This window comes from Schistocerca piceifrons, chromosome 3, assembly GCF_021461385.2.
Source record: "Schistocerca piceifrons isolate TAMUIC-IGC-003096 chromosome 3, iqSchPice1.1, whole genome shotgun sequence".
Taxonomy (NCBI): Eukaryota; Metazoa; Arthropoda; class Insecta; order Orthoptera; family Acrididae; genus Schistocerca; species Schistocerca piceifrons.
In genome coordinates this window covers 213,429,849-213,454,254 of record NC_060140.1, presented here as the reverse complement: position 1 = coordinate 213,454,254, position 24,406 = coordinate 213,429,849, and the positions used below count along the sequence as shown (strand labels likewise).

Here is a 24,406-nt window from a genome sequence, read left to right as displayed (position 1 = left end):
GAGTGTATGTGGGATGCCTTGTACCATGGCGTTCAGAAGAAATCTCCATCCCCTCATACACTGTCTTATGGACAGCCCTGCAGGATTCATGGTGTCAGTTCCCTCTAGCACTACTTCAGGCATTAGTAGAGTCCATGCCACATTGTGTTGCAGCACTTCTGCGTGCTCACTGGGGGCCTACACAATATTAGGCAAGTGTACCAGTTTCTTTGGCTCTTCAGTGTGTACTGTCTTTTCAGTTAGGTCTGTTATTTATTTCTGCATATTAGTCACATTTTAATGAATATTTCATCAATTCATATAGCCATGGCCACATAAAAATTAATCATTGAATGTAGGTCTGCTCTTTCTTGTAATAAAAAATTCCACATAGTGATCAACAAATGATATTTTTACTGTTAGCTGACTGGATGCAGATACTTTTCTCAGCAGGCATGTTTTGCAAATTAGTCGTTACTCTGTCTGAAAGGCTTTTTTCTGTAATTGTTTAATTGTATATGTAGCTTCTTTTTAATTGTGTCAATTGTAGTATTTATTTACCTGCTAGTACAGTTTATATTGACATTCTGTTTATATGAAGTTAGTAATGTAGTAGTATAGATATAGATTTTAAGATACGTACATAGCTGAGGTGCTTACTAGTTAATTTATTATGTGCATTTGTTGTGTATTTTGACAGAAGACAATGATAGTGCCTACTCATAAAAAATACGATAACATGTTGCAAGATTGTTGAACATAATTATAACAGCAAAATCAAAGAAGTGATGATGATTGGATTTACTGGTTTCTTCACATTGCAGTCATCAGTGCCCTTTCAGATGCTATGTATAGTTGGAGTCACAAATGATGGCAGCCAAGTTTAGGCTCATTGTGTGCACTTGCACCATGCATTCTCTGATAGCCAGTGAGCGTTAACTAGTGTTGTGAGCACTCTGCTGTAAATTTCTTACCCAGTGCGAGCACAAAACATACAACAAGCGATTTATTCAGTGAATTTTTATTCCATTTGTTATGAGGTGTCATGCCTGATGGTGGTGGTAAGCGACAAATTCTACACTGACAAGTGAGAGACATAATTTTCAGGACATGCACTTACCTCAAGCACAAAGCACATGTATGTGCATACTGCAGGTGTCACTTACAACAGTGCAATCCCCATCCGTTTCTCAACCTGCGCAAACCCCATTCTTCGTGGATTGGACTATAGTGGCACCTTAATTACGAAATAGCCATAATCATGACTGAACATGCGATCATGGATCTTACATTGGATTTTTTTTTTTCATATATATACACTGAATTATTATATTATTATGGACAATCTCTGTACTTTAATGTGAATCAATGTAATATCACATCAAATGAATTTTGTAGGCAGTTGTGAGCAGGATGTTGACACAGGCTTCAGGCTGGCAGCTTGTTGATCAACATTAACTCTAATAATGTTGTTAGTTAAAAAGACTGTAACATGCACCTGCACAGTTGCAGATTGTTGCACATGAACTATCTTTTTTTATTGTGTAACATCAAACAGTAGTTTGAACTTCATTAAGAATGTACACTTTTGTTGAGGACTGTGATGAATAATTTGGACACATAAGAATGTTGTTCCATATCATGTAAGAATCACCTGGGTTGTTATTTTCAATCTGTGTCATGTCTGCACTGCTTAGGATTTAGTAATGTGATGCCGAGAGACGCTTCATGTTGATGATCCACTCTAGGTCATTGTACTTCATGGATTTTGTACAGTCAGGCAGGTGATCTTAGCGCTGTAATCTTGAATGTTTTAACTCATTGTAAAAATGGAAGGTGAATAAAATCAGCATATAAAATTATATTTCCTGAAAGAGTTGTCAGCTGGCTGAAAGGTTTGGGTCATCTATTTACTGCACCAGGTCAATAATAATTACAGTACATATAATTTTGCTATATGTCACCACTCTATCCAAAATTATTTCTTGCATTCCCCCTGTTTGTTTGTAAGATCAAAATTGCAAAACCAATTGCAATCGCTGTATGTTTTCATTTCTGTTTTCTGTCATTCCTTAGTTGCTCCAACATTCATGGAGGTATGTTCTGTTTATGCAACTAATTGAAGGCAGTTTGTTTATTCATACACACTTTGCTTCTTTTATTTGTGAAGCATCTTCAGTGGCAATTTTCAGGGCTGTTAGCCCATGTTTGTGGCCCTGGAGATGTGTTTATTACTCCCAACGCTCCATTTGGCCAATTTCTGGCATTCTTTCACCCAACTTTGTAGATAATTATGTATACACCATTATGAATTTAGCTTTGGGCATAAAGCCTGTCTTAAGATGACTGCATATATTTGTGATTGTAATGTATTCGAATTTTGGCATAACATGTCAAGCACAAACATCCTTATGTACAAGAAAAGGTTTTGATTAAAGAATATTTTTATCTGCATAATAGCAATAAGCTGCTTTTTTTCTGTGAGAAAATGTATAAACATTTTATTTATTTAGTAATTTGAACTGATGATGCTTAGTTTTTAATTTTCTATGGAAAGTACTGACTGAGTGAAAATAATTTAGAAGTAAAGGTAACAATTCACCAAATAGTAGAGGAAATGTGTCACCAACAGGCATATGAACAAGACTGAAAACTTGCTAGCTTTCTGACATATCCTCTTTCAAGCTAGATTACACATAGATGCACGCATGGGCGCGTGTGCCTACACACACACACACACACACACTCTCTCTCTCTCTCTCTCTCTCTCTCTCTCTCTCTCTCTCTCTCTCTCTCTGTGTGTGTGTGTGTGTGTGTGTGTGTGTGTGTACAGCTATCTTATGCCAGCTGAATACACATTGCTGGGGCAGGAGGAAGGGTTAGGTAAGGATGTTTGATGGCTTGGAGGAAGGCAGCAAGTTTATGGGATAGCAATGCAACATACAGCTCTGGCAGTGGTGAGTTCATGCTGCATACAATGAGCATGATGATGATGTGGAGGAGTTGATTGCTGCTGCCTCTCCCTCCTGCATTCCCATCCTGCATACCTGCTGCCTCCCTCCAAGCTAACAGTTACCCTTCCCCGACCCTCCTTCTCTGCTCCCCCAACTCCTTTCTACATCTACATTCTGCAGACCATCTTACGGTTTGAGCAGAGGGTACTTCCTGTACCACTACCATTTCCCCCTTTTCCTTTTCCAGGCAGGTATGGTTTGCAGGAAGACTGATTGCTGGTAAGCCTCTGTGTGGGCTTGAATCTCTCTAATTTTATCTCTATTGTCTTTTTGCAAGACACGCATAGGAGGAAACAATATATTGCCTGACTCGTACAGGAACGTATGCTCTCAGAACTTCCACAGTAGATCATATGTGGTGCAGAATGCCTCTTTTGCATTATCTTTCACTGGGGTTGGCTGAGCTACTCCATGATGCTTTTGTGCTTATTAATGAACCTCCAACAAAGCATGCTGCTCTTCTTTGGATCATCTCTATTTCCTGTATCAATTCCACATGATATGAATCTCAGGCTAACATTGTTCAAGTATTGCTTGAACAAGTGCTTTCTAAGTTACTTCATTTGCTGTTGTAGTATATTTCCTCATATTTGCCTTACGCGTGATTAAATTTTTGTGGTCATTCCACTTCAAATCACTCTGTATGCATACTCCTAGATTTATTATGAAAGAAACTGCTCCAAGTGATTGTTCTACAATTGTGTAATCACATAGCAAAAGATCTCTCTGCCTGTGTACTCACCATATGTTAGTTTTGTTTATGTTGAGAGTCAGTTGCCACTCTCTATGTCAAGGCTCGATTCTTTGCAGGTCTTCCTACATTTCACTACAATTTTCTAGCATTGTAACTTCTGTGTTCACAATATCATCATCCACAAAAAGTCATGTGGAGGTTCTGAAGTTATCTATGAGATCATTTCATATATTGTGTAAAGTAATGGTTCTGTAATGCTCTCTTGGAGTACATCTGTATCGCTGAAGACTTCTCTCAGTTCAGAAAGACATCCTGTGTTCTGTTTGCTAGAAACTCTTCAGTCCAATCACATGTTGACTTATATTCTGTACGCTGCCTTTCAGAAGTCAAGGAATGTGACACATAACCGGATGTGTGTATCTATTTGTGTCTGGGTCTCGTTGATGAACAGAGCGAGTTGGATTTCACACAGTCATTGTTTTTGAAACACATGTTGGTTCCTACAGAATAGAATTTCAGTCTCCAGAAATGTCATAATACGTGAGCATAAAATGTGATACAAAATTTTACAACAGACCGATGTCAGAGATATAGGCCTATAATTTTCTACATTTATTGACGGTGCTTTTAGAAAATGGTTACGATCTGTGCTCTTTTCCAATCATTAGGAATGCTTCATTCCTCTAGAGACCTACGGTACATTGCTGCTAGAAGAGTGGAAGATTCTCTGTGTAGTATCTCATTGATATCCCATCAAGCCCAGTGGCCTTTCCCCCTTTGAGCTATTTCAGTTATTTTTCTGTGTCTTGGTCAATTATTTTGATATCTGTCATTTTGTCATTTGTGTGACAATTTAAAAGAGGAACTACAGTGTGATTTTCCTCTGTGAAACAGTTTTGGAAAAAATATGTTAAGTATTTGGCTTTTTATGTGTCATTCTGTACTTCAGTGCCATTATGCTCATTGAGTATCTGGACAGGTGGCTTCGATCCGTTTACAGATTTAACATTAGACCAGAATTTCCTAGGAGTTTCTGTCAAATTGGTAGATAGTGGTCTACTTTCATATTCTTCACTTATCATCTCCCTTATGGTAATTTTGCCTGGCACAAGTTTGTGCTTGTTTGTGAGGCTTTGGCTACATGTAAATTTGCAATGACGCCTAAATTTGCAATGAAACCCTCTTAGCTTTTGTAGCATATTTCTAACACATACTTGTCTAAAGTGTATTGTACAATGCTGTTCAACTTTGTCCATTGATAGTGAACCTTGTCGGTGGTTGAAATGAAATTTTCTGGATGACCTCAGGTAATCTGAAATCTGTCTCTTGTCACTCTTGCCAATCAGAAAGATCTTCTTACATTTCTTTGTATTCGTATTTACAGCCATATTCAGTGATGATGTTATGGCCTTATGATCATCAGTTCCCTGCTGTATTGAAGTTCAAAAGTTCAGGTCTGTTTGTCACCAGCAGGTGTAAGATCTTGTCTTCATTAGTCAGTTCTCGGATTAATCGCTAAAGGTAATTTTTGGATAAGGCGTTTTGAAGAAATTCACATGATTTCCTGTTCTTACTACCTGCCATAATCGCTTGAGTCTCCCAGTCTATAGCTGGTAAATTAAAATCACCACCTAAAGCTATAATATGACCAGGAAATGTATGTGAGCTATTCTCCAAGTAACAGTGACAGTACCACTACTACTGCTGCTGCAGCAGGAAGCCTATAAAAGCTTTTTGTGAACCTGTTTGATCCACCTTTAACACTAACCTTCACCCAAATTGTTTCCCATTGTCAATCTGCACTGATCTCATTAAATGATATCTTATTTTTATTGCTGTAAACACGCTTCCACCTCTGGCGTTCAACTTATCTTTGCAATATACATTCCAGTCGGAGTTTAAAATTTCATTGCTTTCTGTTGCTAGCACTAAGTGGGCATTATTATCGCTCATAAGCGAGACTAGTTCCAGAACCATTATATAGATGCTCCTGCAGTTAACTAACGCCTTGTTCACACTTCCTTTTTGCAATCTGCAACAACAAATGCTATCTCATCCAATGCCTGCAGGAGCCAAGGATGGCCTCTGAATCCAGATGGTAGGTATCATTTGTGGCAGGCATCATTTGTGCAGGCATGAGTGGCAATGTGTAGTCAGCTGCACCTAGTATGCTCAGTCACTGTCAAAAGAGCCCCCTCCACTTCTCAGATGAGACCCCTTGGCAGACAGTGTGGATACTGGCTGTCTTTCCTGATTTGCACGCTATTTTCGTGAGGGGCTCGATCATTCGCCTTACACTGGAGCTCCCAATAACAAGGAACTCCACACTGTGTGCTTGTCCAGACCTCTCGGAAATATCAGCCACAGTCCCAACAGACGAGGCATATCATGGGCAATACCTCAACCCTATTTCTGAGATGTAAGGGGACAGCTGTGCAGAAGATATCTACTTTCACCTTCCACCCAGAGATTCGTGTCCTTGCCACTGTTCACCAATCACTGTCAAGCAAGTGTCAACTGGCAGATACTTGCAGATCAGAAGGCGCAGTGGCATCAGTAACCCAGCAGCAGTACAGAGTCAGAGCTGCCAAAGCATTTGTCTCAGCTCCTCAATGCTGCTGTAGCCCAGACCAGCAGCCTAAATCTTTTTGACTGTGACCAACACAGCTCCCAATTGTTTAAGGAAAGAGGCGCAGCCCCTGTCCATTCTTATTTAATTTTTATCTATATCACAAGTAATGTAACACTAACGTAAGGAGTCGCTGGGTGTAATCTTAAGTTCCATTGCTACACTATCTTTAATCTGTTCTACCCAAGAAAGTTGCCTTACACAAAGTTAATGCACTAAAAATAAGTTACTTAACACTAGTGAACACAGTGAAATACAGGGGTGCAATTCACTTCTTTGCTGAAATATACTTGAAAAACAGAAATCATACTAAATGACTGTGTATTAAACAAACTGCTACAGCTACAGGTGCATCCTCTCGGCTCCATGACAGCAGCTACGATCCCAACACAATGTAGAGTGCTGTAATGTGTGCTACTGTTGAAAATTGTCTTAAGCAGATGTTATTTAACCAGAAATTAACTGTGAAAGAATAATTTCTCATATTTGATGTTGCTATTTCTGTTTAATGAGGAATTTTTATTTTGCAATGTTGGATATACACGTTTCCAGTTGATGTGTCATGTGTTGTGATTTTTATCATATTTATGAGGAAGTGTATTGTTGAACATTCTGACTGTTTTGTGCCATTACAAGTATTGGGAAACTGTTATTTAATGTTCATTAAATATTTTTGCTTTGCTTTCAATCTGGTGAGAGTCAGATTCCATTAATTCTGTCAGTTCATTGTGATAAACAACTGCTAATGGATAAACATATATTCCACTTTAAAGGTTGAATGTGAAATTTTTATGACCATGCCTATGTGGTTAATTCATTTGCTGCTGGAAGCACAAGTGATCTGTTCCTATTCTGTCTCACTTCTGTAGCCTTCTGGACATCAAAATCCTGAAAAAAAATTTGACATACCTAAGTTACTTGTGTGTAGTGTGTGTAATATCATTCTATATGCTGCCTTCATGCTTAAGTTCTTGAATGTGAATCTGTAATATTTTGATACTTTATGACAAAAGATAATTTTGCTGAACAGAGACCATAGTTTAAAGAGAAGCTTGACATTCCTATTTATTTGTTTTAGAGATTCTGAGAGACTATGTGATCGAACATACTGCAGTAGAATTGTTTATTCCAGAATTTAAAAAAATGCGTATAAAAGAAATTGGGAACTACATGGGTCAGAAGTCTCTAAGCTTTAGTGGGGAACACCTGTACTGAATAAAATGGTTGCGATACAAAAAAGCCATTGAAAGTGTGGAACTTAGCTATAACTTTTTTCAGTTCTACAGGAAGCCTGTTGAAAATGGTGCAAATAAGATACAGCACTCCTCTGTGTACAGTGGTTAATGAAGTGTTTTACAGGTGTGTTTTTATTCTGTTGAATGCTCATTAAATGGATACTGCAGTTTCTTTTGAAATAGTCAGTATCAGTGACCACAAGTTCTGTGACTCAGATATCTTCTAAGACACTTGAATAGCGACCTGCACAAGTTCAGAAACTTATAAGCTTCTTGATTTGTGTTGGTGACAGTAAAGATAGTTCGCACATCCAATTTTTGAACAAGATAAGTAGTGTTGACACTTCCAAGAAACATTTTCCTCTGTCTTCAACTGTAAGAATTTAAAAAGTTTGACTTGCCTTATTAATACACTACCCCATAGTAATAAAATTTGCTTTCAAGAGAGGACTGTGCCAGAATCTACGTTAGGCTGCAGTCTGTGTAATCTACAGGATAATGCTTCTTATTGTTGTTTGCACTATAGGACAACATTCTGCTTCCTGTTTCTCGGATACAGAAGAAATTATTACTGAACTTTGCCCTAACTCCATAGAGTTACAACTTATTCAAATGCATGGTTCACACAAATGATCATTCTCTCTCTAAAACCAAAGAAGATACCTGTACACACTGTGTGTTGATAGCACTATTTGTGTGCTGGGCGCACTTCTGTTCATACATGTTTATTCAGATTCTAATTGTTTCTATAGTCATCTGTTTCTGCTGTGTTTCGAAACATGAGTTATTTGTTTCTTACAAATGCTGTAAGAGGGACAATGAATTTCCATGATGTAAAATTTATTGTTTTCTTAGACAGCCATACCACATTTCTTGTTTATTTCTTCTAAACCCAAGATCAAACTTTGCTGGGTGTTCCTGAAAGTTTCTTGTATAACAAGTTTATTTCTGACCTATCTCTGCACAACTTCAGCTTCTCTGATTTTGCTTTCACACAACTACTGTGATCATTCTGCATGATTTGTTATAAATAGATACTACCTGATTATGCATATGGCAATTTCTTGGCAATGACAGGCATGTTTTTAACACAACTGAAGGTATGTGGCCTAGGCATGGACAAGCTTGTGGCTCAGGAAGCTCAAAGACTTAAATTTATTTGTTTATGTGGCATTACTGTCTCAAACATAACATTTTATATGATGGAAAATCCAGGTTGGAATGTAACAATATTATAAAAAGGATAGTTGCTACTCACCATATAGTGGAGATGCTGAGTTGCAGATAGTCTTTTTGTTGTGCCTGTCTGTGACTCTGCATCTCCACTATATGGTGAGTAGCAACTACACTTTTCGTAATAAGATTTTATATGATTTTATTATATCTTTTTGGTTTCAACACACGTTTGGTGAAGCAACCTGTTTTTGTAATCGCTTTAGATGTCCAGTATACTTTGATAAAATACTATTTTTTGTTTTGTTAGAAACTTTTACCGTATGGGCATATGTATTGGTCACAAAGTCAGATATACGTCTTCATTTATGGAGAAAAATCAGGGCTGGAATGTGCAAATATGAGTCGATCACTGCTCACCATATAATAGAAGATGCATTGAACAAGGGTCTGGAATGCAGGAAGTTGTAATATTGCATAACTTTCCACACAAGCCCTTCTTATAGGGTTAACAAATATCTTAAAAAATATTTTGTGATTAAAAAAACAATCTACAAATTTATGCTCTAAACATGTATACTGTGTCTTGTGGATAGGGATGGAATGGTAATCTTTGAGATATCAGTCTACTGAATCAACACAGTTGCCAACTGATAAGAGACACTGCATATATTATATTAATAACTGTAGTGGTTTTGTTTACTATTTAACACAGTTTTTAAGTTATTGACTGCCATTATTCTCCATTTTGTGCAGGTAGCTATGGCATATCAACAGTTTCTGACCGATGTGGTGCAGCTTCTCGGAGCAACCAGCACTGATGCACGAAGCTTTTCTAGCAACATGTACCACTTTGAGAAGCGGATAGCTGAGCTCCTGAATGTATCTGAAGTGCCTGCAAATCCAAATGAGGCATACAACCGTCTCACCATTGACAAGTTGCGGCAAACAGCACCTTCGGTAAATGAAGAAAAGTTTTATCAAGAAGGAATGTGCGGTACTCACCTCTTCATGAATTGTTTATCCTCAGTTGTACTTCCTAGTTCTATATTGTTCTCAAAAAAGAGTTTTGTTTCTTCTAAAACTGACAAGTGTTAGTGGACATTCCCAGGAGCTCAATGAAGTAAAATATAAGGAAAATGTTGAACAAAGGCAATTTCATTCACAATGAATATGTATAAAGATAGAAGTCAGTAGTTGGGATTTCATCTTCCAGATAAACACTTCACAAGACAGTGTTGGTATTTCTTATTGAGACCAGTTGCAATTTTCCCAATAGCTGAAAGTGAGCAGCAGGAAAAAGTATTGCATTAATATTGGTAAGACTGATACATTGTAACATAAGGGTGCAGGAGCCTGCAGATATTTATTCTAAGATTATGGAACCAAACTTCTATTCTGTGCTGTAGAAACATAAATAAATTGCAAGTGGTTTGATTAAGGCCATAATGGAAGTAATTTTCTGTTCCCTTCTTCAAAATATTGTTATGAAGAAGAGTTGAATGGAAGGAAGGTAACAGATGAAATCTGATACCAGCACATAGCCTACTCTTCCCAGTTTACATAAAGGGGACCTCTGAGTTAATGTCCGTTTGACAGACAGATCACCAACAGTGAATGTCTATGCCTTTGTTTGGTGACATTGCTGTGAGGCTCAAAAGATAGCCTTGGGCTTGAATAAATAATTTGACAGGTAGAAATTCCATGCAGTATCTGACCTCCCATTGTCAGCCAAGCCCCAGCAATGAACTTGACTTCCACTATCAGGTTTCAAACTGGCTGCTAGCTGTACTAGCATATTTTAGCAACTTTGTATATAGAAGAGGGAATATTGGAAAAAAGTATAATTATCATAATGTATGTGCTTTATAACCAGTGTAATATTACATAAGCTGTACAGTTTATAATTAAAACAATTTTATGTAAGTACTTACTGAGTGGTTAGCAGCTGACAGAGTGGATGGCAGCTGATGATAGATCACAACAAAACATCATGGTCTTCTTTTTCCTATTCTTCTTCTGCTCCTTTCACCATTTTGTGTTTCTGCTATGGGCCAACACTCATAAAGTTTTGTTCGGCTGAAGCCGCACTTCAGGTTTCTGTCGCCAGAGCGCTCGAGAGCGCAGTGAGACAAAATGGCAACAGGAGCCAAGAAAGCGTAAGTCGTGCTTGAAATGCACTCACATCAGTCAGTCATGACAGTGCAACGACACTTCAGGATGAAGTTCAACAAAGATCCACCAACTGCTAACTCCATTCGGCGATGGTATGCGCAGTTTAAAGCTTCTGGATGCCTCTGTAAGGGGGAATCAACGGGTCGACCTGCAGTGAGCGAAGAAACGGTTGAACACGTGCGGGCAAGTTTCAAGCGTAGCCCGCGGAAGTCGACGAATAATGCAAGCAGGGAGCTAAACGTACCATAGGATGGTGCTCCACCGCACTTCCATCATGGTGTTCGGCATTTCTTAAACAGGAGATTGGAAAACCGATGGATCGGTCGTGGTGGAGGTCATGATCAGCAATTCATGTCATGGCCTCCACAATCTCCCGACTTAACCCCATGCGATTTCTTTCTGTGGGGTTATGTGAAAGATTCAGTGTTTAAACCTCCTCTACCAAGAAACGTGCCAGAACTGCGAGCTCGCATCAACAATGCTTTCGAACTCATTGATGGGGACATGCTGCGCCGAGTGTGGAAGGAACTTGATTATCGGCTTGATGTCTGCCGAATCACTAAAGGGGCACATATCGAACATTTGTGAATGCCTAAAAAAACTTTTTGAGTTTTTGTACGTGTGTGCAAAGCATTGTGAAAATATCTCAAATAATGAAGTTATTGTAGAGCTGTGAAATCGCTCCAATCATTTGTGATAACCCTGTACTAACATTGCCCCAGTCCATATAACAAGGCCGACCACCCCCTCTGCCACCAGTCACAAAATATGTACAGGTTACACGGTATTGCCTTTCCTCTTTTACTGTGCCTCATAGCCTCTTCACAAAGGTGTATTCTGCAATCCCACTCATTGTCCCTTACCTGTGGCACCAGCATGGAATGAAATGACATGACCTGCATCTCTTCAGAATGCATTGTATGTTACTGATCCTTACACAACTCTCAGGGGATCCTTGCCCCAAAGATTTTTGTAGCGAGTGCTAAATCATTTCCAGTGCCACATTTTAGGATTCATCTCTTGTAGCCCTATGTAGTCACCCTTATTGGTCTTTCTGCACATCACACACTGTTTCATGGATGTTTATGAAGTAAGGTATTGTTCCTGTTAAATAGCGATTATTATTCAACAGCACAATATTTGTTTTGGTAGACAGTTGATAATTAGTCTGAAAAAGCTTGTACTCTCCTCCACAACATAAATTTATCCTTCAGAAACTGACATAAGATATAAAGATTTATTTTCATTGTTTCCAAGAACAGAGTATTGGCCGGTGTTAAAAGCATCACTCCTATACAGTTTCTAATTCAGCAATACTATCTTCTTCTTCTGTTGTGGTCAATCCAAGGATTGGTTTGCAACAGCTACAATGGCAGCTTGTCTCCATTCTGCGCGTCTTTCAGCTTTTCTCTTCATTTCTTTATAGGTGTTACATCCCACATCTTTCACGATTTGATCCATGTACCTCAGCCGTGGTCTTCCTCTTGGTCGTTTTCCCTCGACATATCCCTCTATGATTGTGTTCAGGAGTCCTTCATGTCTTAATAGATGGCCTGTAAATTGCACGCTTCTTTTAACAATGAAACTCCAGAAGCTTCTCTTCTCACCTGTTCTTTCGAGAACCACTTCGTTTGTGATCTTGTCGATACATTTTATTTTGAGCATGTGTCTATAGCACTACATTTCAAAAGAATTTAACTTCTGATCTTCCTCTGTCCCAAGAGTTCATGTTTCACACCCATAGCATGCCACACTCCACACAAATGATTTCAAAAATCTTTTCCTGATTTCGAGGCTGATGCTCTTAGATGTTAAGATGTTTTTCTTCTTGTTAAAAGCAGCCTTTGCTTGAGCAATTCTACTTCTCACTTCTGCCTTGCTCCTTCCATCCCTGGTAATATTACTGCCCAGATAAGTAAATTTATCAACTTGTTCAAGCAGTTCATTGCCTACATGAACTTGGACTTTCACTTGATCTTTTTTGTCGCATGCCATTACTTTTGTTTTTGCTTTATTAATTCTCATATTATATTCTTCCTCCATAACTTTATCCATTCTATTCAGTAGGACTACAAGATCTTCTTCACTTTCAGCTAGGACAGCTATATCATTGGCATATCTTATCATATCTATTGTTGGCCATGAATTACTACACCTGTCTGTGAATTTTCCCTTACTTTTTTCAGCGCCTCTTCAATGTATAGGTTAAAGATAACAGGGGATAGTGCACAACCTTGTTGGACACCTTTCCATATCTGCACCTCTTCTTGTTTTGTCCGTCCACGGATAACTGATGTCTCATTTTTGTACAGGTTCCATATAATTTTTCTATCTTTATAGTCTATTCCTAATTTTTTGAGTACCTCAAACATCTTATCCCATTTAACATTATCAAAGGCTTTCTCTACACCTACGAAAGCTATGTATGTTGTCAGGCTATTATCTAGTCGTTTCTCTATTATTAGTTTTAGAGCAAATATTGCTTCTCTGGTTCCTCTATCTTTCCGGAATCCAAACTGGTCTTCGGAGAGTGTAGCTTTGACTTTTTGTTCTATGGGTTTTAGGAAATTGAGGTTACTATTTTAGAGGCATGAGTAACTAGGCTGAGCATCCTATAATTTTCACATCTTGTAGCATTTGCCTTCTTTGGAATGGAGATCATAATGTTTTTCTCAAAGCCTGTAGGAATTTTACCCTGCTCGTACATGTTGAAAACAAGATTTTGCAACTCCTGATTCAGTTTTGCTCCTCCAGATTTCAGAAGTTCAGCTGGGTTATTGTCTATACCTGGCGGTTTGTTGTTTTTCAGATTTTTCAGAGCTAGTTCAAACTCTTCCTTTAATATAGGTTCACCTATGTTGTGTGCATCTACTTCTGTTTCTTCTTCCATGATCTTTTCAGACAGTTCTGGTCCACTGTACAGTTTTCCTATATATTGTTTCCATCTTCTTGCACCTTCGTCATCGTCATCCAACATATTGCTATTTTCATCCATCACAGTCCTACACTTGTTTCTTCTGTCTCCAAAGAAATGTCTCTCACATTTATAGGCCTTGTCAATATTTCCCTTTCTCATGTTGTCCTCAACTGAAATACAGGTATTTTTCTCTTGCTTGTTTTGCCTCTCTGTTGATTTTGTTTTTCAGACTCTTGTATTTCTCTTGGTCTTCCCTCTTCACAGAATTTTTTTAATTTCCTTCTTTCTTCCATCATATTTAGTAGGTCGTTAGTGATCCATTCCTTCCTTTTCTCTGTCCTTTCGTTTCCTATTACTTCTTCTGCTGCTTCTAAAATACTAGTTTTTATTTTTTCCCAGCTGCTTTGGATGTCATTGCAGCCCTTTGTATTTGTTTTCTTGTCTGTTTCTAGTTGATAGTGCTTCAGTGTATTTTGATTTTTCAGGTTTGTCAAATCCCATTTACATGTACTTCTTTTTTTAGTGTTCTTGAATTTTAGTTCAGTCGTCATCATGAGTATGTGGTCACTTTCCACATCACAGCCTGGATATGATCTGCTGTCCTTAACTTGGTTTTTAAATCTTTGCTTCACTAATATGAAGTCAATTTGAGATCTGTTAATGTCACCAGGCATTTTCCAACTATATCTTCTTCTTGGATGATGATTAAAGATGGTATTTGTAATGCAAAGTTTATTTCTTTGGCAGAATTCTACAAGTTTGTCCCCTCTTTCATTTCTTAATCCTAATCCAAAATTCCCTGCCACACCCTCTTCTTTACCTTCCCCAACAACAGCATTCATATCTCCCATGATGACGAGGTTTTCAGCTCCTTTAATTCTGCCAATTACTTCTTCAAGGTGGTCATACATCATGTCGACTTGATCATCCTCGTGCCCCGTAGTTGGCATGTATACTTGCATTATGATTGTGTCTCTTGGTTTAGTTTCCAATCAGACAGAAATTATCCTCTCACTATGTTGAACAAATCCTTTTACTCTTAACCCCATCTTTTTGTTGAGGATAATTCCCACTCCTGCAATCCTGGAATTGTCTTGTGCTGTTCCAGTGTGTATGATTCTGTAATCCCCTGACCAAATGTCACCAGCATTTGGCCATCTCATTTCTGAGACTCCCAGTACATCAATATCCATTCTTTTCATTTCCATTTTCAAGTTTTCCAGTTTACCAAAAAAGAAGTGAGTTGATGTTCCATGTTGCTATCTTTCTTACATTAATGCTTTTGGATTTCGGTATCTCTTTAGTTGTCCCCGCCCAGAGGTCCGAATGGAGGACTATTTTACCTCTGGAGAATTTAACCAAAGAGCTTTCCATCATAAGCTGTTGGCCCGGGTCTTTAATGGAGTGGTTTCCCGTTGCCTTCTCCATTCTATGCGGTTGGCCACCTTGTGGCTCCTCCGCCTTTAGGAGCAGTTTCCCACCCCAAGGGCAAGAGAGTGCCCTCCCTTCTAGCCACTCATCCGCCCTCCTAAAAGGCCGTTGGCACTTGATAGAAGGTAATCTCCTTATCCTGGGAGATATTCGACTCAGTAGAAGTATAGGTTGGAAATCTCTAGCCCTCGAAACCTAATAGCGTCAGGGTCGGAAAAGAACAGGAGTTGGCCGAGGGTGGCCAAATATGAAAGTTAAAAGTGAGGAGCCAGACATAAGTAAGTGGAAGCAATGCCAGGACTCAGCTTGGGACCCTGTGGTCGCCAGCCATGTACTCACTAGGTGCGAGTCCCTGGGGACTATATTTTGTCTAATTTGGCGAGTGCTAACTTGATGCTACTGTCATGTCACAAAAGATTGCACTATGCTGTAAATGAGGGCTACATCAATAATTGATGCAGAAATAGCATTGTGGTGGGATATACAGGGTGAATCGTCAAAATCTTGCACCGCACATATTGAGGAAATGGGAAGTGCTATTGAAGTGTGGTTTTCCCAGAATGGGTTAGTAGTCAAGGGTGTATAGTCTTAGCCAATAAACAGATTGTAATAATGCTTTGAAAGTGTATTTTTTGTGTAAACACACATATTTTAAATGGAACAATGCCTATTGACTGTAAGAAACTAAAAGTAAGGTAGTAAACAACGTAGGAAATTTAGACTGCTATTTACTATAAAGAGGATGCATCCAGCTGCAGACAGGCACAATTAAGACACTCACAAAAAGTTTTTGGCCACAGCAGAGATGGCATTCTGACCCAAGATGTTGGAGTTGATGGTCGTCTCTCTCTCTCTGTGTGTGTGTGTGTGTGTGTGTGTGTGTGTGTGTGTGTGTGTGTGTGTGTGTGTTTTAATGATGTAGGCTGGGGCTGAAAGATTTATGTGAGTGTGTTTTAATTGTGCCTGTCTGCAACTTGACATGTAAGCAGCAATATGTCTTTTCTTACATTGATGATATTTGTACCTGGAGTTTCCATTGTTTGATAAAAGTATGGTAAATTAAAATGTCAGTGGTGTTTGTTGCTGGATTCTAGTGCAAGTCGTTCACTAGATATCATATTTTGAAAAGTTCCCACACTAACTTTTTTTTGTGGCTTTCAACATTCGTAGTTGCTAGGCACAATGTTGTTATGTTTGCTTACAGTGTGCATGTGTGTCTCTCGAGTACATTTCAACTTGATGGTCAGTTAGTGTGTGACTGTCCAAGCAGTAGGTCTGACTGTCCAAGCAGAGATTTACCAATGCAGAAAAAGCTGACATGTTCATGGTGTATGGAGAGTGTAGGAAGAATGCAGCTTGTTCTTGTATGGTGTATGCAGCAAGATATCCCAATAGATGTCAACCATCTTTGCAGTTATTCGTCAACCTCTTCAACCGGTTAGTGAAAATTATAGTGTAACAGGTGTGACAGAAGAGGAGGAAATTAATATTCTTGCTGCTGTTGCAGTCGATCCACATGTTAGCTCTTACACAATCACATAAGGATGTGAGCATGAGTGAGGCACGTGTTCTACACCTTCTCCATTGACACAGGTTCCATCCCTATCACATCTCTCTCTGTCAAGAGCTGCATGGAAATGATAATGGGAATCATGTTAACTTCTGTACATGGGTATTAAGACAGGATACCTCAGATGTATCAAGTATCATGTTTAGTGATGAAGCCTGGTTTACCAAACATGGCCAGGTAAGCCACCAAAACATGCACTATTGATCTGTTGACAATCACCATTGGTTTCGTCAGGTGGAGTGTCAGCGTCCATGGAGTTTCAATGTGTGGTGTGGGATAGTGAACCATCAGTTCATAGGCCCGTTTTCTCTGTGGAGAGCTGAAAGACACTGTCTACAAGGACATACCTATTACACCCGAAGATATGTAAAAACATATTTCTGCAGCTTGCTTGGACATGTCCGCTGAAATGCTAGCTTGTGTACAGCAGCTGTTCCATACCAGACTGGAAGCATGTATTGCTGCTGCCAGTGGTCATTTTGAACACAACCTATAATGTGAGGTCTCACTACTAGTTAGAATCCATATAACTAATGTACACACTTGTGTTGTTCTTTGTGTGTGTTACCACAGGTATTGTACAAGTGTCAATGTGTGAACGTTTCAAAACACATATCTCGTGAATGACTCGCAGTAGAATCCTGCAACAAACAACACTGACATTCTAATTTACTGTACTTTTAGTTTGTTAATGTCAGTACAAATCGTTCCATTTAAAAAAGCAAATGTTTGTACAAAATACACTTTCTAAGTATTATTGCAACCTGTTTATTGGCTAACAATACGAGCCCGTGACCACCAATCCATTGTATGAAAACCTCACATCAATAGCACTTTCCATTTCTGCAATATTTGTGGTGCAAGGTTTAGATGATTCATACTGTATTCCCCACCAAAGAGCGGAAAATGTGCATAATTTGTTGTAGCCTGGGAAAAGGTGTCTGATGTGGACGTGCCATGTCAACTTGAGTCGTAAATTAATTGTATTGAAAGCAAAATTCTCTTAAGAAGACTATAAAATTACAAAAAGGAGAGAAAGGCTGTCTATAACTTACCTTCAGAAGGTGAAATTCCATTACTGTCTACACACATTAAAAGGGAAAACAACAGTCCTAGCTTTTGGAACTATTAGTTCATTCTCCACATTAGGAAAGAGGGATAGGTTGGGGAAAAGTTAGAAAGCACTCAGAGCCCAGGATGGGAGGAACCACCCATTGTGAGGACATGGGGAAACAAAGATGAAGGGGGAGGTGTCAGTGAGAGGAGGGGGCAAAATATGTTGGCAAGCACCAATGATCTACAGGATATCAGATTATGAAAGATATGAACAAAAGGGGCAGGTTGTACAGGTTGTTTGTGGGAAGAGACCAAACAGCGAGGTCATCGGTGTCGTCGGATCAGGGAAGGACAGGGAAGGAAGTCAGCCGTGCCTTGTCAGAGTAACCATCCCGGCATTTGCCTGGAGCGATTTAGGGAAATCAAGGAAAACCTAAATCAGGATGGCTGTACGCGGGATTGAACCATTGTCCTCCCGAATGCGAGTCCAGTGTGCTACCCACTGCGCCACCTCGCTCGGTCCAAAAGGGGCAAGTGGAGGACAATGAAATAAGCAAATAATCTTAATAAACATAGGTCCAGAAACCAGTTGTTTCCCTGATGTGACATATTACAGTTGAGTACATGAGCACCTTGTCCCTGTGCACTTGAGGACAGAAGCACCCTGCAACAAGTGGTCCACATGGTCACCATTCATATGAAGGCAGGTATCAGCATGCCTCTTCATTGATGCCCGTACATGTTCAAAAATTGCAAGCATTTTCCAAATATATTGACAATCATCCGTATTATGTTCACAGAGTTCAACACTATCGAAAAGATTAGAATATGCCAAAACTGTTAAATATCCTCAGACAAAAAATTCTGATGCATTCAAATTGGGGAACCTGGGAAGCCATGGCATTGGCGAGTCATGACCGATAAGTGTGTTGTCAAAGATTCATGCTACATATTCCCCGACAGCCACATGAAAATGTGCCAGTGCACCAGCATGCATATACTGCATATGCATCCTTTCAACATAAGGAACACCACCAAAATTGTAGCATTAGATATTAAAAGTGTTTTAGCATTCTCATGACTGCACTGATACAACAGGCGTATGTTGTATCATGGAATCTTTCAGTTTCCAGACCTATGTTTATTAGGATTATTTGCTTGTTTGATTTTCCTCTGCCAACAGTAGTTAAGCACCATACATATGTAAAAGGACGTCAAAGAGCAGCTGTTTTCACTTCTTGCATTACTAAAACATGGCATGCATGGAGTTTCACTAGAATACAAATACTTTCCAACTCGGTGCCCACATGGGCACATTACATTGAATGGTTCATATTTCATGGGAGGTATAAAATGAATGTTTGAAAACTGCTGCAAAAAAGTGACAGTAGTGTTATATCATTTCAAAACTATGATGTGATCCAGACATTTGAAGGCTGATCAAAATATCTACAATGGGTGGTTCATGGTTATATCAACTAATAAAAGTTTCTCGAGCTTCCAGCCTTGTCAAGTGGTTGAGTATCCACAACCTTTTGGATGAGAGCTCCTCGGTCGTCATCAAGCTGAGAAGTACTCCTTTGAAGGTTCTTGGATGTTTTACAACTTGACACAGCTGAAAGCTTGAGAAAATTTGAACTGTTAATTGGTTTTGATTTATTCATACATTCCATTCATGTGAAAAACAATGCGAAAAGATGTAGAAAAAAAAAATCAGTAAATTAGATATTATGTTATCAAATCTTTAATCACATGTTGTTTGCAAAATCATGTGTTGCAAACAATGTAGATGCTTTTTGTAGTATGCTGACAGTGCTAACTCAGGCATACCATTACTGACAAGAAAAATTACGAATGAGCTAAACTAAAATTTGTGAGGGCATATGCTTCTCAATCCAAAGCGAAAAACGAATTTACATGCTCAGTGCCTGAAATAATACATTGCCTACCAACTTTTATGTTGACACTTAATGTCATAGAGGCATATACTAAAAATTTGACAATGTTTTCTCAATAGGACATTAAATATAACATTTTTAGGGCTACTACCTGCTCTTTCAAATACTACATGCAGTTAGTTCTGACATAGAAGGATGCATAAAAGATGACAGAGAATTGATTTTGGGAACAACGTTGTAAGTGATTGCCAGTTTCTTGAGGATATACACGGAAAAGATAACAAAACAAAACAAAATATTTCTAGAGACCTGAATTTTTTAATTCTATTTGCAGGAACAAAACCACATAAAAATTGTAAAATTCATAGATTTTATGAAGACAAGAATTATTCTGGTTATGTGAGAGTCTTCTGATGGACTTCTGCAATATTCTGCTGCTCTGATAGCTTCATTCTTCAGACACCAATACAGGAAATGCTTTATAACCTGAAATAAACAAATAGTTCTTAATTGTGTACAGATTATTTAAAAGATTTTTGTTACCTCAGTATGATAAACAATGCAGACAACAGGAATGTGTGTTCAAACTGAAGTTCATTGTACAGAGAACAGAATTCTGCAAATAAGCAGTATAGAGATCACTGGTAAGCACTGTGTGAGATTCAGTCCAGATATTATATAAGGACTGGGTGGCAAACATAAGATTGCAGTGCAAGATAAAGAGAAATGACCAACTCAAATGTTCACTTAAAAACTGGAGAGGAGTGAGAAGAAACAAGGGAGGAGATGGGGTGTTAATGTTGGTCAGAAAAGTGATTAAGGAAGTGTTGTTTGAGGCTTTCTCAACATAACTGCTTGAATGGTTCCTAGATGTAGTGTCAGATGGTATTGTGTAAACTGCACAATATTTCCACAAGATAGCTACTCATCATTTTAAGGTGCTACTAACGCATTACTGTTGTGGCTTGCCAATTTATGCACTGGCTCTCTAGAAAAGCACAGATGCCAAGGAGCCGGCCTATATAACATCATTGTCATCAAATCATAGAGAACATCAACATCTAGAATCCCCTGCCAGCAAAATTTGCTGCAGTCTTCATAGGCATGGCACAGGAAAGTGCAGCCAGAATCCATGGGGCCAGAGTGCTTGTGGGTGAAAGATGTTGGTCTCAGGCTTAACTCTCCTCTCTTTGATTCCTCGTACTTGTTAATCTCTTTGTATCCTTTTGTCTGTGACAGTGATCCCTCAATGCCACTAGTGCTGATACCCGTGCCATGCTGATACCTGTAGTTAAGCCAGGCACCAACACCCTGCCTAGCCACACCACACATGCAAAGACCACGGCCCATTTCTCCGGGAGAAGGCTCTGGATGTTGATGTCTTCCAGAATTTGTCTAAGATGACTTCATAGTCCTCCTCTTGACAGCAGCACTTTTGTAGTGAGCCAACACACAATTTGGTGAACCACAACAGCAATGCATCTGTAGCACCTGAGGATGAGAAGCAGCAGTCTCATTGAAATATGGTTCAGTTCATGCTATACCATCTGACACTGAACCGTCCATGCAGTTAAGAAAGTTTTGAGTACGTAAATAAATAAAACAGTTTATAATTCAATAAAGAAGGGAGTGAGGAAGTTAGTGGAATTGGGGGATATGTTGGAGAGCTCCAGAGTTCAGGGAAAACTAGTATCAGGTGGAAGGATCTAAATAGTCCACATAGCATAGTAGTGATTCAAGACCCTCGAGTTGTATTGCAGAGCATGCTCAGCAATTAGGTAGTTAATGTTCCCAACACAAACAGGTATTCTATGCCCATTCGTGGGCTCAGACAGTTCGTTGGTGATAATTTCCATAGGAAACTGTGTGTGGTTTCATACTTTTCTCTGCCTTTTATATTGCAGGATTTACTAGCAATAAGGTTCAAGGTAAGTGCTAGTGGATGGACGCAAGGGGTAGGCTTTACAGTGGGAACAACTGCATGGATGTGAACCTTAGGTGAGAGGTAGTGTCTGGTAATGTTGTCTGAATTGACAAGAATGTTACAGAGTTTAGGGGGGTGATAGGAGACTACATTGGAATTTTTTAGAAGTGGGAATTGTATTAATCAGAGTGTGTGAGGAGGATGCTGTCCAAGAGATTTGTTTGGGGATATGCTCCGTGTAGTAGTTATGGGAAAGGAAAATCTAAGTGAGGTTGTTAGTGTAGGTGCTGAGGGGTCTGGTGGTGGAGCACGTAAGTGTACCATACATGTCTAGGCTGTAGAGAAGGGACATTGGACGTGGAAGGAAGAAGAACTGTCAAAGCGCAAGTGTTGTTGTGCATTGGTATGTTTTACATGAACTGTGGTTTGGAGGTGATCTTCAACAAGATGGAGAATATCCTCAAGGAAGGTGTTTTGGACTTTGGGAAAGGCCCAAGTGAATTTGAATTTGGAAAAGGAGTCAAGCTATTAAATGAAATGAAGGTGTTCTTCTTTGCTGTGAGTCCAGACCACAGATATATCATCTGTGAATTGATGCATTGTGCATTGATGTACCCAACTTTGTGGAAATTACTCTCTAGGTTTACTCACTGCACATCTACAGTATCTATTTAGGAGTCTGTGCATCCTGCATCTTTGGCAGTAATAATATTTTAGAAAGCAATGAGAGAAGTGTAGCCAGAAGTGAAGGATGTCTCAAGCTTGAGGATCTTTATCATAAAGAAAAAACATCATGGTTAGACTGTAAGTCAGTTGAATCCTCCTACTCGCTTTGGTGCATCTTAAGGTTGGGGACAGCTTTTTCTTACTTGTACCTTTATTAAAAAGCCAGATTGTTTTTGGCAAATGGTTCATTATTAAATTTCAGTGATACTCATTATGTTCACTGCTGTCCTAACTGTAACCTACTCAAACAGTGTACTCTAAGAAATAATAATTGTTCAGTTTTTTTCATCTAAAAGTACAAGAAAGTATGAATTGGAAGACACACATGGTAGACTTACAGAAGCTCCACTTCTGCTATATTTGCAGTTGGATGCTAAAAAGTATTGACAATATAAGAATGAACAAACTAGCTTATTCTGTGTACAATCATTCACTAATGATTAAGGAATAATTTTTTTGAGGATATTATACTTGCAGAAATGACATCTTTATAGTAATTTCAGTTGTGTTTCCTTTTTAATTATTATTATTATTATTCATGTATGGGCCCAATAGGACTACACCAGGTACAATCTGTCAATGGCCTTCTTTTGTGTCCAAATTTATTTCATATTTTCAGAATGAAGTTGCTTTCTTTTATCAAACCACGGTGTCCCAGCCAGTTTTCTAATTTCCCTCTGTTCATCTTTCCAATCAAATATCTTTTGTCTGAATGCTTTTCTGTCTGAATCATCTGCCTGAGCTATACCAGCTACTTTTAAGATCCTCCTTAATTGCAGTGAGCCATTTAAGTGACTCTGTTTTGGCCTTACATCTGTTTTTGTATAATTCTACTATTTGTTTTGTCAACCTAGTGGTAGCCATTCTTTTAATATGGCCATAAAATTTAAGTCATCGTTTTCTCTTGTCACCATGTATGTCTGTGTATTATTCTACTTCCATATTACTTCTCAGCCTGTAAATTTCTCACTCAGTAATTTTAGGGCCTAATATTTTCCTAATAATCTTACTTTTTTTTGAATTTCTTCAATATCCCTCTTCCTATTCAAAATTCAAGTTTCTGCCCCTTACAGATATTAAGGTTTGATAACAGTGCTGTAATGGCTAAGTTTTACTGAATTTAGAAAGTGATTTTTTATTATAAATATTTTTTGTTAATCTGAACAGACAGTGCAGCAAGTGCAGCACCATGTATAAAACAACCATATCTAAAGCAGCGCACCAGGCCTTCAGCCAATCGAATGTGTATGTTACTGTTAAATGCTTTACTGTTAGACTGTGCCTTAATGTACTCTCCGATTTTGTGTGTTTGTACTGGCTACTGCATCACTCAGTGTATAAGTATTTTCATGTATGCGGAAGCAAATTAAAAGTTGGTTAGTGGGAATTCTGATTTTGTCTTGTGCAGTGTTATGTAGGTTGGAACTTAAATAGTGGCAACACTGCTGTGGAGACACTATGCAATGGAATCTGCTATTGTCGCTGATAGCACACGTTGTTGACATACCTACCTTACCTCCGAGCAAATGGACTCTCCCATCCCATGTCATCAGCATACGCACAATCGAGGGAAACACAGTCACTTGTGAGCGAGCGGTCTAACGTAACGGTCTCACTATGTTTTCGAAACAGGAACAATGGAGATGGATCAAGACTGAATGTGCCAGAGGTATTACTGTTTGTTTTTGGAGCATCACCTTCGACCAGCTTTGCAAAAGAAGCGGTGACACTTTCTGCGCAACCCACCCATCATTTTGCGTGACAGTGCGCGGGTGCGTACAGTGCAAGCTATGGCTGGTCTGTTTGGTCGATGGGACTGGGAAGTACTTTACCATCCACCATACTTCCCTGACTTAAGTCCTTGTGACTTTGATTTGATTCCAAAGATGAAGGAACCACTTTATGGCATTCGCTTCAGAACTGTTCCAGAAATTCGACAGGCAGCAGACCACTCCGTTCACACCATCAGCTGAACAGGCTCTGCT

The 24,406-nt window shown here is 38.9% G+C and overlaps 1 protein-coding gene across 1 annotated transcript in view; it reads left to right on the top strand.

Moving 5' to 3' along the window:
- Nucleotides 1–24,406, top strand: part of LOC124789567 (endothelin-converting enzyme homolog) — a 600,524-nt gene that overhangs the window by 477,784 nt on the left and 98,334 nt on the right. Inside the window, exon 6 of the mRNA XM_047256970.1 lies at nucleotides 9,481–9,684. Within this exon, the coding sequence (XP_047112926.1) occupies nucleotides 9,481–9,684 (204 nt within the window). The remainder of the gene's footprint in view (nucleotides 1–9,480; nucleotides 9,685–24,406) is intronic.